Below are 14,503 nucleotides of genomic sequence, written 5' to 3' on the forward strand. Positions count from 1 at the left end.
CCAACCTGAATATCAGCAGAAGCGCCTAATTTTATCACAAAAACTGCATTAAAAATATGCTGACTAAAGGGAGGGTATTGTTTATATCTCCACAGAGAAAAGGGGACCAGAATTCAACCTGGTACTCCAAGATGTGAATGCAACATGCTGGTGTGCAGTAGGAAACCAGTGGAGAGGTCTGAGGAGCCAGCCCCAATCCCAACCACGAGAATACCTGCTCCCCCCTGCCCAAGAATTTATTTCAGAGGACAGCACTGAAGCTGCAGCTCAGGGAGAGGGATATGTCTGATCAGAGCACACGGGAGCAAATGAAGGGGAAGAGAGTGGAGCACATGCTGGCCCACCAACCTTGAGTACGATATTCCTGCTCAGAGCAGCCAATGCACAGAGAAGACCATATGGCCGGCCCCTCTATGAGACAGGGCATCCTTCCCTGACCCATACCCCTAAAGGGAACAACACTGGAGACACAGTGTGGGAATTGCACCCGATCTTATCCCACCACACCGAGGTGAAACACTAAGGGTATGCAACAGAACAGCAAGGGGAAGAGAGCAACAAACTCCCCAGGGAATACCAAAAATAGACTTTGGGGCCAGGTCTTGGCACCCAATCAGACTTGCCTGGAAAACACTCCTAAAGGCCAGCGAACAGTCCTTGAACTAACTACAGGCTTTTATTTTTTGTTGTGTTCTTAGGTTTTTTGGCATTGACTTTCTGTTTTCTTTTGTTGCTTTGTTTTGCTGTCTTTTGTGTGCATATTATTGTCTCCACAGGTCTGTCTAAATAAGATAGGCTGGATGAACAATCTGGAGGAGAAAACAACAGGACCAACAGTTCTAGGGAGACATGGGAGAGGGGGAGGAAAGGAAGTTGTGGTAACAACCCCAGGGACAAGGGAACAAGTGATCCAAATCAGTGGAGAGGAGGGTGCAGGAGGCCTGGTGGGATGTGATCAAGGGTAATGTAACTGAGAGGAATTACTGAAATCCAAATGAAGACTGATCGTGATAGGGGGATAAGAAGAAAGCAAAAGGAAATAGAGGAAATAGCTAGGAGGTAAGGGCATTTATAGAGGTCTAAATAAAGGCATATACACATGGAAATATATATATGTGAGGGTGGGGAAACAGATCTATGTAGATATATGTACAGATTTAGCATTAAGGAAGCAGATGGACAGTAGGTGTCCACTCAAGTACTCCTTCAATGCAAGAATATTTTGTTCTATTAAGCTTGCATTCCATGATGCTCACCTTCCCGACACGATCACTTAAGACAAAGCGGTGCATAAGCAAATGTGGTGAAGAAAGCTGATGGAGCCCGGGTATCAAGATATAGCATCTACGGTCTTTAAAGATTTGAAGGTAAAAAAGCAGCCATCTAGCTCAGAAGCAAAACCCATATGGAAGAAGCATACCAGCCTGTGTGAACATGAGGTGCCAAAGGGATCTTATCAGACATCAAAGTACAAAAAAATCATATCCTTGTGTGCTCACCACCCCAATACAATCGCTGGAGAATAATGGAAGCATAAGCAAATGTGACAAAGAAAGCTGATGGTGCCCGGCTATCAAAAGATATAGGGGTCTTAAAGGTAAACAAGCAACCATCTAGCTCAGAAGCAACAAAGCCCATATGGAAGAAGCACAACAGCCTGTGTGATCATGAGGTGTCGAAGGGATCAGGTATCATCAGAACAAAATATCATAGCATTGTGAATGAGGGGGAGTGAGAAATGGGGAACCAAAGCCCATCTGTTATAAACTGGACAGCCCCTTACAGAAGGGTCGTGGGGAGATGAGTCAGTCAGGGTGTAGGTACAACAATGATGAAACACATACAACTTTCCTCTAGTTCCTAAATGCTTCCTCCCCACCATCATGTTCTCTATTCTACTTTACAAGTCTGGCTAGAACAGAGGATGTACATAGGTACAGATAGGAACTGGAAACACAAGGAACCCAAGACAGATGATTCCTTCAGGACCAGTGGTGAGTGGGAATACCGGGAGGGTCCAGGGAGGGTGTTGTAGAAAGGGGGAATCAATCACAAGGATCTACATATAACCTCCTGGGAAATGGACAATAAAGTGGATGAAGGGAGACGTCAAGACAGTGTAAGATATGACAAAACAATAATTTATAAATTATCAAGGGTTCATGAAGGAGGGGGTAGCCGGGAGGGAGAACAAATGAGAAGCTGATGCCAGGGGCTTATATGGAAAGCAAGTGTTTTGAGAATGAGAGTAGCGCATGTACAGGTGTGCTTTATACAATTGTGATGTATGAGCCCCAAATACAATAATTTTTTTTAAATGTGCTGAAAAACTCAGCTTATAGATGAGTATATATGGTAGTAAGAGTGTTTCTCAACCTTCCTAATTCCGTGACCCTTTAATACAGTTCATGTGTGGTGACCCCTTCCAACCATAAATTTTAAAAATAATTTTATTAAGGGCTCATACAACTCACAACCCCAAAATACATCAATTGTGTAAAGCGCATTTATACATTCATTGCCCTCATCATTCTCAAAACATTTGCTCTGCACTTAAGCCCCTGGCATCAGGTCCTCACTTTTTCCCTTCCCTCCCCACTCCCCCCTCATTAACCCTTGCTAATTTATAAATTATTTTGTCATATCTTGTCCTGTCCAATGTCTCCCTTCACCCACTTTTCTGTTGTCCTTCCCAGAGAAAGTCACATGTAGATCCTTGTAATTGGTTCCCCCTTTCCAACCCACTCTCCCTCTGCCCTCCCAGTATCACCAATCACGCCACTGGTCCTGAAGGGATCATCTGCCCTGGGTTCCTGGTTTCCAGTTCTTATCTGTGCCACTGTATATCCTCTGATCTAGCCAGACTTGCAAGGATTTGGATCATGATAGGAGGGCGGGAGGGGGAAGGAAGCATTTAGAAACTAGAGGAAAGTTGTATTTTTCATCATTGCTACCTTACACCCTGACTGGCTAGTCTCCTACCAGAGACCCCTCTGCAATAGAATTTCCAGTGGCCTACAAATGGGCTTTGGGTCTCCACTCCCCACACCCCCATTCACTATGGTATAAGATTTTTTGTTCTGATGCCTGCTACCTGATCCCTTCAGCACCTTCTGATCGCACAGGCTGGTGGGCTTCATCCATGTGGGCTTTACTTCTGAGCTAGATGGCTGCTTGTTTACCTTCAAGCCTCTTAAGACCCCAGACGCTACACCTTTTGATAGCTGGGCATCATCAGCTTTCTTCACATTCGTTTATTCATCCGCTTTGTCTTCGGCGGTTGTGTCGGGAAGGTGAGCATTATAGAATCCCAATAGAAGTATTCTTGCATTGAGGGAGTACTTGAGTGGAGGCCCAATGTCTTTCTGCTACCTTAATACTAAACCTGTAAATATATGCACATAGATCTATTTCTTGATAGTCATATATAAATATTTATATATGTACTTGCCTGTGTTTACACCTCTATAAAATGCCCTTTGCCTCCCAGCTCTTTTCTATTTCCTTTGACTTTCCTCCTGTCCCACTATCATGTTCAGTCCCAACCAGGGTTTCAGCAATTCCTTTGTTACATTACCCTTAATCATTCCCTACCAGGCCTCCCACACCCTCCTCCCCACCAATTTGGATCACTTGTTCCCTTGTCCCTGGTTTTGTTAACACCACTACCTTCCCCGCCCCCCTCTCCCCGCCAAACTGTGGGTCCCGTTGTTTTCTCCTCCAGCCTATCTTATTTAGACAGATCTGCAGAGATACTAACATGCACAGAAACAAGAGCAAAACCAAGCAATATACAACAAAACAAGGACAAAAAACAAAACACAAGAAAAGCTTAGTTCAAGGATTGTTTGTTGGCCTTTAGGAGCGTTTTCCAGTCCAGTCTGTTGGGGTACCACGCCCTGACCCCAAAGTCCACCTTCGGCATTCCCTGGAGACCTCGCTGCTCCATTCCCTTGCTGTTCTGTTGCACCCCCTTAAGTGTTTTGTCTTGGTGTGGCGGGATCAGCTCAGGGGCAATTCCCGGTCTCTGGTGTTTTCCCCTGTAGGGCTATGGGTATGTTAGGGGCATCATGTCTCATAGTGGTCCTCTGGACTGGCTGCTCTAATTGGGATCCTCCTCCTCACAGCCTGGGGAGGCAGCATGTGCTCTACTCTCTCCTCCGCCCCCTTCATTTGCTCCTGTATCCTATTAGATGTGTCCCACTCCCAGAGCTGACTGAATGCTGTCTTTTGAAATAAATTTTTCTGGGGGAGGGGCCAACCATAAATTTTCATTGGTACTTCATACTCCATGAATTGGGCGACCCTCAGGTTGAGAACTGCTGCGGTAATACATTTGTCAAATCTGTGCTCCCATTCTTGGAATCATTTTCCAAACTCATTGGTTTGGATGGCTAATACCACCTACCCCATTTTTTCTGTTCACCTATTCTGTTGTCAAATCACTGTCCTTTCGTGTCCCTCTTATTTGCCAAAACAAAAAGAACTCAGAGTGGGGCAAGAGAGGCATTGTGCTTTTTGCCAAACACTTGTGCACTGATGGCTGCAAAAGTAGGTGCATTGTCGTGGTGGCAAAATCAGTCCCGTCTGCCACGAATCAGGCCATTTTGGTCACATATTGTTATGCTGTCTTTTCAGAACCTCTAAATAGAAAGCTTAACATTCTGACTTGGTAGAATGAAATCCAAATTCAATACAAGTCAACATTTCCAACTGTTCATTCGTTGACAGATTTCCAGAACAAGGTCTGTCACCAATCACCATTTCACCTTTTTGAAACAAGAAAAGCACTGTACACTCTTTCCATAGTGCTGTCCTTGTCAGCTAGGTCCAACGTCGCAAGTTACTGCAGCATTTCTCTAGGCAGGAAACAAAATTTCGCAGACGCATGCTATTTTAAGTTTTGGCAAATCTTTTACAAAAAATTTCAATGACCAGAGAGAACCTTCCCAGGCAACACCACTGGGTACACTAACTCAAAGTTGCTAGATGCTGGTGTAGCAGGAAAAATGCATACTACAAAATGTCCACCCAGTGTTTTTTTTCCTGGGGGTTATAAATCCATCCACATCTTAGATGCATCAATTCTTTAATATAAATGGAGAACGTATGCACATTTCAGAAATGAGACCTTTTCAGATACGAAGCCTCATCAGTCATCTGAAATTCCTACTATAGAAGTCCTAGTGATCTGGTTACATGTTGAGCTGCTAAGCATAGGTCAGTAGCTAGAAGCCACGAGTTGCTCTGATGGAGACTTGGTTTTTCTCTTCCTGCAGAAGTCAGTCTTGGAAACTCAAGAGTGGCAATTCTACTGACTTATTGGGACACTGAGTCAGAATTGACTCCATTGCAATGAATTTTGGGGGGTTAGCTGAAGTAACATTCCGCTCCACTTCTTTTGGTAAAACAAGCATGTTCCATCCTCCTCTTGGGAGGACAAAACCCAGGTAGAAAGAAACCAGCCAAACACCATCCCAAGAAATGTTAGGGAGCCCTGTGGTGCAATGGTTAAGTGCCTGCCTGCCACGTTAAAGACTGGGACTTGGAACTCGACAGCCACCCCACAGGAGGGTTTGTTTCCTAATGCAATGGATTTAGTTTGGGGTAAGACAAATTGTTTGTACATATAGCTTTTGAAATTCTAAAAACTGAGCTTTTGAGCTCAGTAGGATGACTTAGACCACCTCCACTCGGAGAAATCTTGATTCCAGGACATCTCAAATGTTTGCAGCTACAATTCTACCGTGGGGTTTTCATATAGTCTCACTTGCTCCCCACTTAATGTCTTACAGCTGAAGTTTCAGAGAGGCTGTCTTTCTTCTTCTCCAAAGTAGAAATCCCTCAAGGACCAAAAGCAACACACGGTTGCAAAAACAAAAACTAGATTAACCTATTTTCTATCACTCATCCACCCTAAACTCTACACTGGGATGTTTGATTTAGAGGCAATTCCAAATTTTCAAATGGGCTCTGTATTCAACATTTATTTTATCTTAGATTTGAGACTCAGGGTTGATATTACTAAAGAAATGATGGTACAACTGCTATTCAATATTAATAAAGTTAGAACTCCAGGCTAGTCCACAGTAACAGTTCACTCATACTAATGTCAAAAGGCCGCACTTTTCATTTGACATTACGACATACTTGCTTTTATATTTTATCATTTGTAGTCAACATTAGTCATAAAATGGATGTCAGTATGATTACTTAACAGATGAAAAGCTAGTAAAACCATGTTAATCATTGTCTTTAGTAGTCCTTAAACTCACAAATATCAAAGATATGTGGCATTCTTATTCTGATTACTTAAGATTTTGGGGGGATTGTATTGTATAAATCTGACAGCCATATTTTTCCTGCTTATTACAAACTGGCAATTTGTGGACAACCTTCCGCCTTATCTGTTTATTACTTTCTCGGATTTTCTTCCATATCACAAACGCACATGAGGTCCGATCACAGAAAAACAAAAACACCCTTCATTTTAGGACTTCCCTCTCATCTTTGTTCTTGTTTCTTCCTGCAGGCAAAGCTTCTTTACCTGCACATTTTCTATGGAACAGAGGAAATACGTGGTTCCTTCTTAAAGGATGTTTAAGTTATGATGCATTACTAGTAAAATTGGCTTCATTTAGCATATCTGAGCAAATATTTTACATTAGTGCAAATATTCCCGTAGAATTTTATAGTCTAAAAAAATGAGTATCTGCACAATGTTCTTCAAAAACTTGTACTCTAAGAATAGTGACAGGAAAATAAATGTTCAACTCTTTTTAAAGCAGCTTTATTTTTTTTACTCCAGATTTAGCATATTTGGAATTATTTTAAGATATGTAAAATGGATTGAACTTGATTAACAGTATATCAAATGTATGATGTATGTGTCTGATACAAAGAATCATAAAAATACCACTTTCAAATTCAATATGAATTTGAAATGTGTAACTACGCATCCATTTATTAATTTACTGCAAAATTTTTAATCTCTAGAATCGTCAAATAATATTAGGTACATTCCTAAAAGGCACAAGCTAAATAGCTGGAAATTAAAAAGTTAAAATCAAAAGTATCTTAGTAATATTGAAAGTAAAGCTTTATAGATTATTTTTAATAATAGACTCATTAAGAAATAATAATCAAGAGGCACATTTATCCTTAAAATGCTTACCCTGTTCGAGGACTACTCTCCCACCTGTATTTTGGCCTTTGCATGAGTTAAGATGTGAGCTTTCAGGTTACTAGACTGAATAAACTTCCGGGAACAGCCCTGATAGGGGCACGAAAAGCGTTTCTCACCAGTGTGGATTCGTACATGTGTGCGCAAATTGAAGTCCAGGGAAAAGCGTTTCCCACACCCTTCGAATGTGCACCGGTAGGGCTTCTCTCCAGTGTGCACCAGAAAATGTCGCTTCAGTTTTGAGCTCTCAGTGAAAGCTTTCCCACATTCTGCACATACATGGTCTCGGGGACCATGAACTAGGAGATGCTTTCTCAGGGAGGACTTATCCTTAAACTTCCTTGGACATCCACCCTGAGGACAGGGGAGTGTTTTTTGATCATCATATTCTGTACTTTTTCTCGGCTTCTTTCTAGTAAATTCTGTCAGCTGTTTAGGATCAGATAAGTCAACACCAGGTATTCCACCAGGGGGAAGCTTCTTGCCAGTCATGTACTCAGAATACACAAGTGAATTCTCTTCAGCAAACTGTTGAGAAACGTTTGGTCTGGTCCCTTCTTTGGCGCATTCCAAAGAGCATTCAAGAGAGTTGTCTCCAAGAAGTGAATTTTCTCCAAGAACCTGTTGAGCAAGGGTTTGTTCTGATTCTTCTTTCAGGTATTCCAAGGATTTAAGAATTAAGTCTTCTTCCAGGATGGGTTCTGAAAACTCACCTCTTATTATGCATTCAATGTAGCACTCAGGGAAGGGCTCATCAAATGCCTGAAGACCAGTGTTAGAGTGCTCGCTGTCTTCATCACATAAGGCCCACATTGTATTAGCAGGTTCCTCCTCTGCCTGCAGCATGGGGCTAGACTTCACTTGGTTTGGCTTAGTCTCAACAAAGGCCTTTTCACCTAGGCCCTTATGACAACTTTTTCTGAGTCTTTTCTTCATTTGCTGTTCCATGTTCTATCTGCTTCCTTCTTGAAGATTTACAACAGGATCTAGCAATCAGGTTTAGGTAGTAACAATCTGGTTTGCAGCAAGCACCTGTTTTGTGATAGAAATATTTAATTAAATTTCTTTCAACATTAGAGTGACTGTCAAACAAGAACCTCAAAAAAACATCCAGAAGCATGTTCTGTTCATGAAAGGCATATTTACATCATCTGACAACCTTCCCAAATTAAAGGAATTAGCTCCTATTAAGACCAAGAGGAGTTTTGGCAGTGTAGTGGTTATGTGTGGGGCCGCTAACAGCCAAGGCCAGCAGTTCAAAACCACCAGCCTATCCCAAGGAGAAAGATGGTGCTTTCTAATCCGCCAGTCTTGAAAACCTGCAGGGATACCTTTATCTGTCGTACAGGGTCAGGATTATCGTAGTGACAGTGAGTTGGGTTTTTGGGGCCTTGCAAGATCTTTTCTGGGAATCTTTATAACTACTGAAAAAAAGTGGGTGAATAAGCAAATATGAAGAAAGCTGCTGGTGCCCGGCTATCAAAAGATATAGTGCTGGGTCTTAAAAGACTTGATGGTAAACAAGCAGCCATCTAGCTCAGAAGCAACAAAGCCCACATGGAAGAAGCCCACCAGCCTGTGCGATCACAAGGTGTCCAAGGGATCAGTTATCAGGCATCAAAAACAAAAGATGATATCATTGTGTGCTCACCTCCCTGATACGTCCGCTGAAGACAAACGGGTGCATAAGCAAATGTGGCGATGAAAGCTGATGGTGCCCGACTATCAAAAAATATAGTGTCTGGGGTCTTAAAGGTGTGAATATAAACAAGCAGCCATCTAGCTCAGAAGCAATAAAGCCCACATGGAACAAGCACAGAGGCCTGTGTGATCAGGTGCTCAAAGGTTCAGGTATCAGGCATCATCAGAACTAAAAATCTTATCATTGTGAACGAGGGGGGGAATGCAAAGTGGAGACCCAAAGTCCATCTGTAGGCATATGGACATCTCCTTACAGAAGACTCTCAGGGAGATGAGTCAGTCAGGGTTCAATGTAGTAATGATGAAACATATGCTTCCCCTGCCCCTACTATCATGATCCCAATTCTACCCTACAATCTGGCTAGACCAGAGGATGTACACTGGTACAGATGAGAACTGGAAACACAGGGAAGCCAGGGCAGATGATCCCTTCAGGACCAATGGTGTGAGTGGCAATACTGGGAGGTTGGAGGGAGGGTAGGTTGGAAAGTGGGAACCGATTACAAGGATCTACCGGTGACCTTCTCCCTGGGGAACAGACAAGAGAAAAGTGAGTGAAGGGAGACTTTGGATAGGGCAAGATATGACAAAATAATAATGTATAAATTATCAAGGGTTCATGAGGGAGGGGAAAAAATGAGGACCTGATTCCAGGGGCTTAACTGGAGAGAAAATGCTTTGAGAATGATGAGGACAATGAATGTACAAATGTGCTTTACACAATTAATGTATGTATGGATTGAGATAAGAGTTGTATGATCCCCTAATAAAACAATTTAAAAAAAGAATTCAAGGTGGGGGAAGAGGAGCTGATACCAAGGGCTCAAAAAATGTCTAGAAAAGAATGAAGGCAATATATGTCCAAATTCCCCTGATGGCCAAGTGATGTATGGATTTGTCACAAGAGTTCTCAGTAAAATGAAGGAAAATAGATTTTAAAAATAGTATTCAAAACAAAACACCCATAAAGTGACTGCCATTAAGTTGATTCTGACTCATAGCAACCCTATAGGACAGGGTAGAACAAACCCCGGGGATTCCTGAAAGTGTAACTCTCTATGGTAGTAGATGATGGGTTCAAACTGCTATGTTGTGGTTAGCAGCCCAATGAGCAATGGCTATACCAACTCTCTATTTTAGACTTTATGGTTCCTATGGGCTCTGTCAAGGAGCCCTGGTGGCACTGTGGGTTAAATACTCTGCTATTAACTACAAGGTGAGCAATACAAATCCACCAGCCTCTTCATGGAAGATGAGGCTGTTTGCTTCCATAAATATTTAGTCTCAAAAACCCTAAGTAAACAATACTTTACTCTGAGTTAGGCTGCAAGGTTAGCAGTTTAAAATCACCAGCTGTCAGTGGGAGAAAAATGAGACTTTTTATGCCAATAAAGATTTATGATCTCAGAAACTCACAGATACTTCCCCATCCTTTAGGATTGCTATGAATGAGCAGACTTACTGACAGAGTTTGGTTTTGACATGGTCATTGCCACTATTCATCTCTGTCACTGTAGTGTCAAAAGAAAAACAAAGAAAAAAATAAAAGAACATGTAAGGGGATAAGCATAATTGTGGTCCATAAATCCCAGGGCTGCTCCATTTGACCTCTGAGTCAGTTACAAGAAACTTGTTTTACAAGATGAGGGTGTGGAGTAACACAAATGAGGTCTGGGGCACCCTTATTTTTTATGCGTCTACATAAAAAATAAAGGCAGAGTAGTTTGCCCTGAATAATTTTCTACCATCCCCTTAAAAATCTGAGTATGATAAAAGTTATAGCATATGTGGTATTGTCTTTTTCTTAATTGTATGCACAAAAGTTACAATAATATATACTTTCAACATTTTTAGAAGATGCTTAAGGTGGGGGGAGCACAATGTGAAGTAAACAAACTTGGATATATTTTTAAATAGCCACACTTAAAAGTAGCACCTCAATAAAATCATGAAAACAATTAAAAACAAAACATGCTTCTCAAGGCAAAAGTGTTAAAACATGTGATGCACATTAATTGGAACAAGAAGTTTAAATAGGGCAAGTAATAATTATTACTCTTTGAAAAGGTAAAATAAAACAGAGAAATTATGCCCAGAAATATTTGCCCAACTTGCTCTTGTAATGAGAAATAACTATTTTTTAAACAAAGAGTTTTTTAGAGCAAACTCACTAGCTATTGGTGAAATGTTAGATTAAGTCTGAAGTAAACTTCTATCCCCGCCACCACCCCAAAGTAAAACTTAAATGACTGCATTTACAGTAACTGCAATTTGACTTGATTTTCTAATTGTATCTTGTGCCATCTCTCACTTTCCCATTTCCCGTTCCAACTATAAGAAAATAAATTAAGTGCTTTTTCTTTTTGGTCTCCAGCCCATTGCATATGCTTTCTGTTTCACAATTAGCATACACTCTCACTCTTCTACCACCTTACCTGCATACACACTGGGGAGTCCCTACCGTACTTTCGATCACCCCTAAAATTCCTCCTCAGGAAGGCTTTGAGTTTTAGGCTTTGTTAAGTCCAAACTAAATGCTCCTCTAGCTCTCAATTTCACACTGACCTGAGACCCCTGATAAATTGCTTATTTCATGTTGATCTTACCGGAGGGAAAGGGTCTCTTTTGATTTCTTCACCATATACTCCAGCGCATAGTGTCTAATGTGATTAGTGATCACATGTAACACTTAAATACTCTAAAATTAATACATAAGGGACTTTAGATAACTTAAAATCACTGGGCTGCTAACCAAGAGGTCAGCAGTTCAAATCCACCAACTGGGTGCTTCTTCAGAGATGAGTACAATTTCATAACTTCTGTACCATGGCTGTCTTGGCTAATTAGTACTGGTGATACCGTCTGTCCCAACTACAAGGTCAATGGTTCAAACCCACCAGCCATTTGGCAGGGGGAAAAAGGAGGTTGTTTGCCTTTGTAAAGAATTATAGTAGGCCAGGTGCTCTGTGCCTCCCGGTGCGAAGGCGAGGAGACGGCGAAGAGCCAGCTGCCAGCACTGCGCGCAAGCAAGCACCCCGGACGCAGCGGGATCATCACCCACCCACTGGTGGCTCCGTCTGAGCGGCCGCGTGATGCCAAGGAGCTCTGACCCTCCACTTAGGATGCGGTGCCGTGGCCCCGGGCAGGGGCAGATTGCTTGGACCCGAGCCGGGAACTGGCCTGGGCTTGGGCCCAGGGTAACTTCGAGGCCCTGTGCCGTTGCTCCTGCGACCATGCACAGTCGTGCCTGAAGAGGGGCTGCGGCGGCGCCAGAGGGCTGGAGCGCGCGGCTTGGCCACCGCACACCGTCGTCGTCGTTGTCGGGCTGGATCTCAGTCCAGAGCACAAGCGCTGCAAGGTGCCCTTGGAGTGGGATGGACAGCAAGGAGCACGGAGGATGCCAAAAAGCTACTGCATGGGACCTCGGGCCCTCCGTACGGGCCTCCCGGCGGCACCTGAGAGTCCCGCGGAGGAGCAGGCCGCCTCCTCGAGGGGGCCGGCCACCACCGTGTCCGGGCACCAACCAGAGACGCACAGGCCCTGCTGCCCAGTCACACGCCAGGCGCCAAAGACCCCCGGAGGCCTGGACGCCACCGACCACAGCGCGGGCACACAACGCTTCCCGCCCAGACCGGCGCCAGCAAGGCCGCAGGGCCTGGGGACCCAAGTCCTTGTTCTGGAAGCTTCTCCGTCTCCGATGACGTCGTGGGTCCCTTCCAACATTCACATGTGCGAAAATACTTATACATGAAGATGGGCAAATAGATAGAAGCTGTAAAGGAGTTATCTTGCTTGGTTGGATCCACAACAAATATTCCTGGAGATCCACCAATGTTGCATTGCCTTGGGTAAGTCAGCTGAGCAAGTTCTCTGCTCCGTTGCAAACAAAGGGTGATGGGTTTGCCCCAATCCCAACTACTAAGTGGACACCTTCCCCTCCACTAAGAATAATTTCCTTCAAAGAACGGCATTGAATCTGCAGCTCTGGTTTGGGACATATCTGATTGGAGAACATGGGAGCAGATGAAAGTGGAGCAGGAGAGCATGGAGCACCTCCTGGCCCACCAGGTCTTGAGGACGATGTTCCAATTAGAGCAGCCAGTCCACAGAGAGGACTGCCTGCCCGGCCCCACTATGAGATGTGACGCCCCTCACTGACCCATCTAAATGGGGTGCCTTTGGTTGGCTTCGCTCTGATGCTCCCTGTGGTTACTCGTAGATCCTCAACCTGAGGCCCCTGGTCCAGGCTTCCTGCCACCCAGGGTTTTGTTCTCCACAAGTGTAGAGTTCGGGGGGCTGGTGGCCAGGACCTTCCTGTGGTTGGGATATTGGGTAGGGTAATGCAATTTGTGGAGCAAAGGATGACTGCGGTTTGGGGGAGCATTAGAACTGATTTTGATTATGTATCTATAGAACTCATTTTAAAAGCAATTTATCAAGGCAGTGTATGATATGTAAATACCATATCAAAAACCACTAAAGAAAAAAAGAAAGAGGGCAAACTTGACTGATGGTTGATATAGGTGAAGATGAATGAGTTGCTAGTGGATTTGAGTTCGTGTCAATGGTGGTGGAATAATTTGGAAAAGGATATATAGATAAATGGGTTGCACAATATGGAGTATAATAATGGCACTGGATTATATAAGTAGAAATTGTGAATTGAGAATGATGAGGGCAACAAATGTACAAATGTGCTTTACACAATTGATGTATGTATGAACTGTGATAAAAGATGTATGAGCCCCCAATAAAATGATTTAAAACAAAAGAATTATAGTAAAAAAAAGTATTATAGTCTTGGACACTCTAGATAGGTAGATAGGGTCAGTGGGGTTGGAGTAGCAGTGTTTTTGTTTTTCTTTGGTTTTAATGTATGTTTTAAAAATCTAGCACTTGTTGGGTGAAGAAAGGCAATCACAAAAAAATAACTATTGTATAAGCTCACTTAATGATCTAGAATAGGAAGCATATAAAGTCAAAATAAGAGGACTCAGGCGGCACTGTGAATTAGGTGTGAACTACAAGGCGGATGGTTCACACCCATCGATTGTTAAAGGAGAAAGATGAGGCTCTTCGTTTAAGGATCATCTCCATTGAGTGGATGCTGACTTACAGTGACACTACAGGACAGGGTAGAACACCTTGTCTCTCTTCCAGGAACAGTTGGTGGCTTCAATTGCTCCCCTATCAATCTCCCCTATAATCTAGAAACCCAAGGAAAAGTTCTACTTGGTCCTAGAGGTCCAGTGAGTAGAAATCCACTCAGTGGCCATCAGGAGAGACCATAAAGTCCCTGGGTGATGGAAATGGTTAACAAGCTCCATTGTTAACTGAAAATCGGGGGCATCAAATCCTCCCAGAGGCATCTTAGAAGGGTGGGGGATCTATCTCTGAAAACCCAATCTTTGTTTGAAAACCTAAGGAGCACAATTCTGTCATCATGAACTGGGAAAGTACTCAGAAGGGACCAGTTATGGAGATCGACGTTTATTAGTAGTTACCAAGGGTAGGAAGAAAGGAGCAAAGAAGGATCAATGCAGCGAGCACAGTGCGTTTGTTAGGCCAAACAACCCACTGACAAATGTAAGCGTGCTAAAATGTCTGTAAATATTATGC

The 14,503-nt window shown here is 43.1% G+C and overlaps 1 protein-coding gene and 1 pseudogene across 1 annotated transcript; one reads left to right on the forward strand and one right to left on the reverse strand.

Annotated features, from left to right (window-relative positions):
* Positions 1-7,186: 7,186 nt before the first annotated feature.
* On the reverse strand, positions 7,187-8,131 carry ZFP42 (ZFP42 zinc finger protein). The gene has a single exon (XM_075557236.1). It carries the CDS (start codon positions 8,129-8,131, stop codon positions 7,187-7,189), a length of 945 nt encoding a protein of 314 aa, XP_075413351.1.
* Positions 8,132-9,998: 1,867 nt separating this feature from the next.
* Positions 9,999-14,503, forward strand: part of LOC142455519 (protein AF-9-like) — a 68,282-nt pseudogene continuing 63,777 nt past the window's right edge.

This window comes from Tenrec ecaudatus, chromosome 8 (assembly GCF_050624435.1).
Source record: "Tenrec ecaudatus isolate mTenEca1 chromosome 8, mTenEca1.hap1, whole genome shotgun sequence".
NCBI classification, from domain to species: Eukaryota; Metazoa; Chordata; class Mammalia; order Afrosoricida; family Tenrecidae; genus Tenrec; species Tenrec ecaudatus.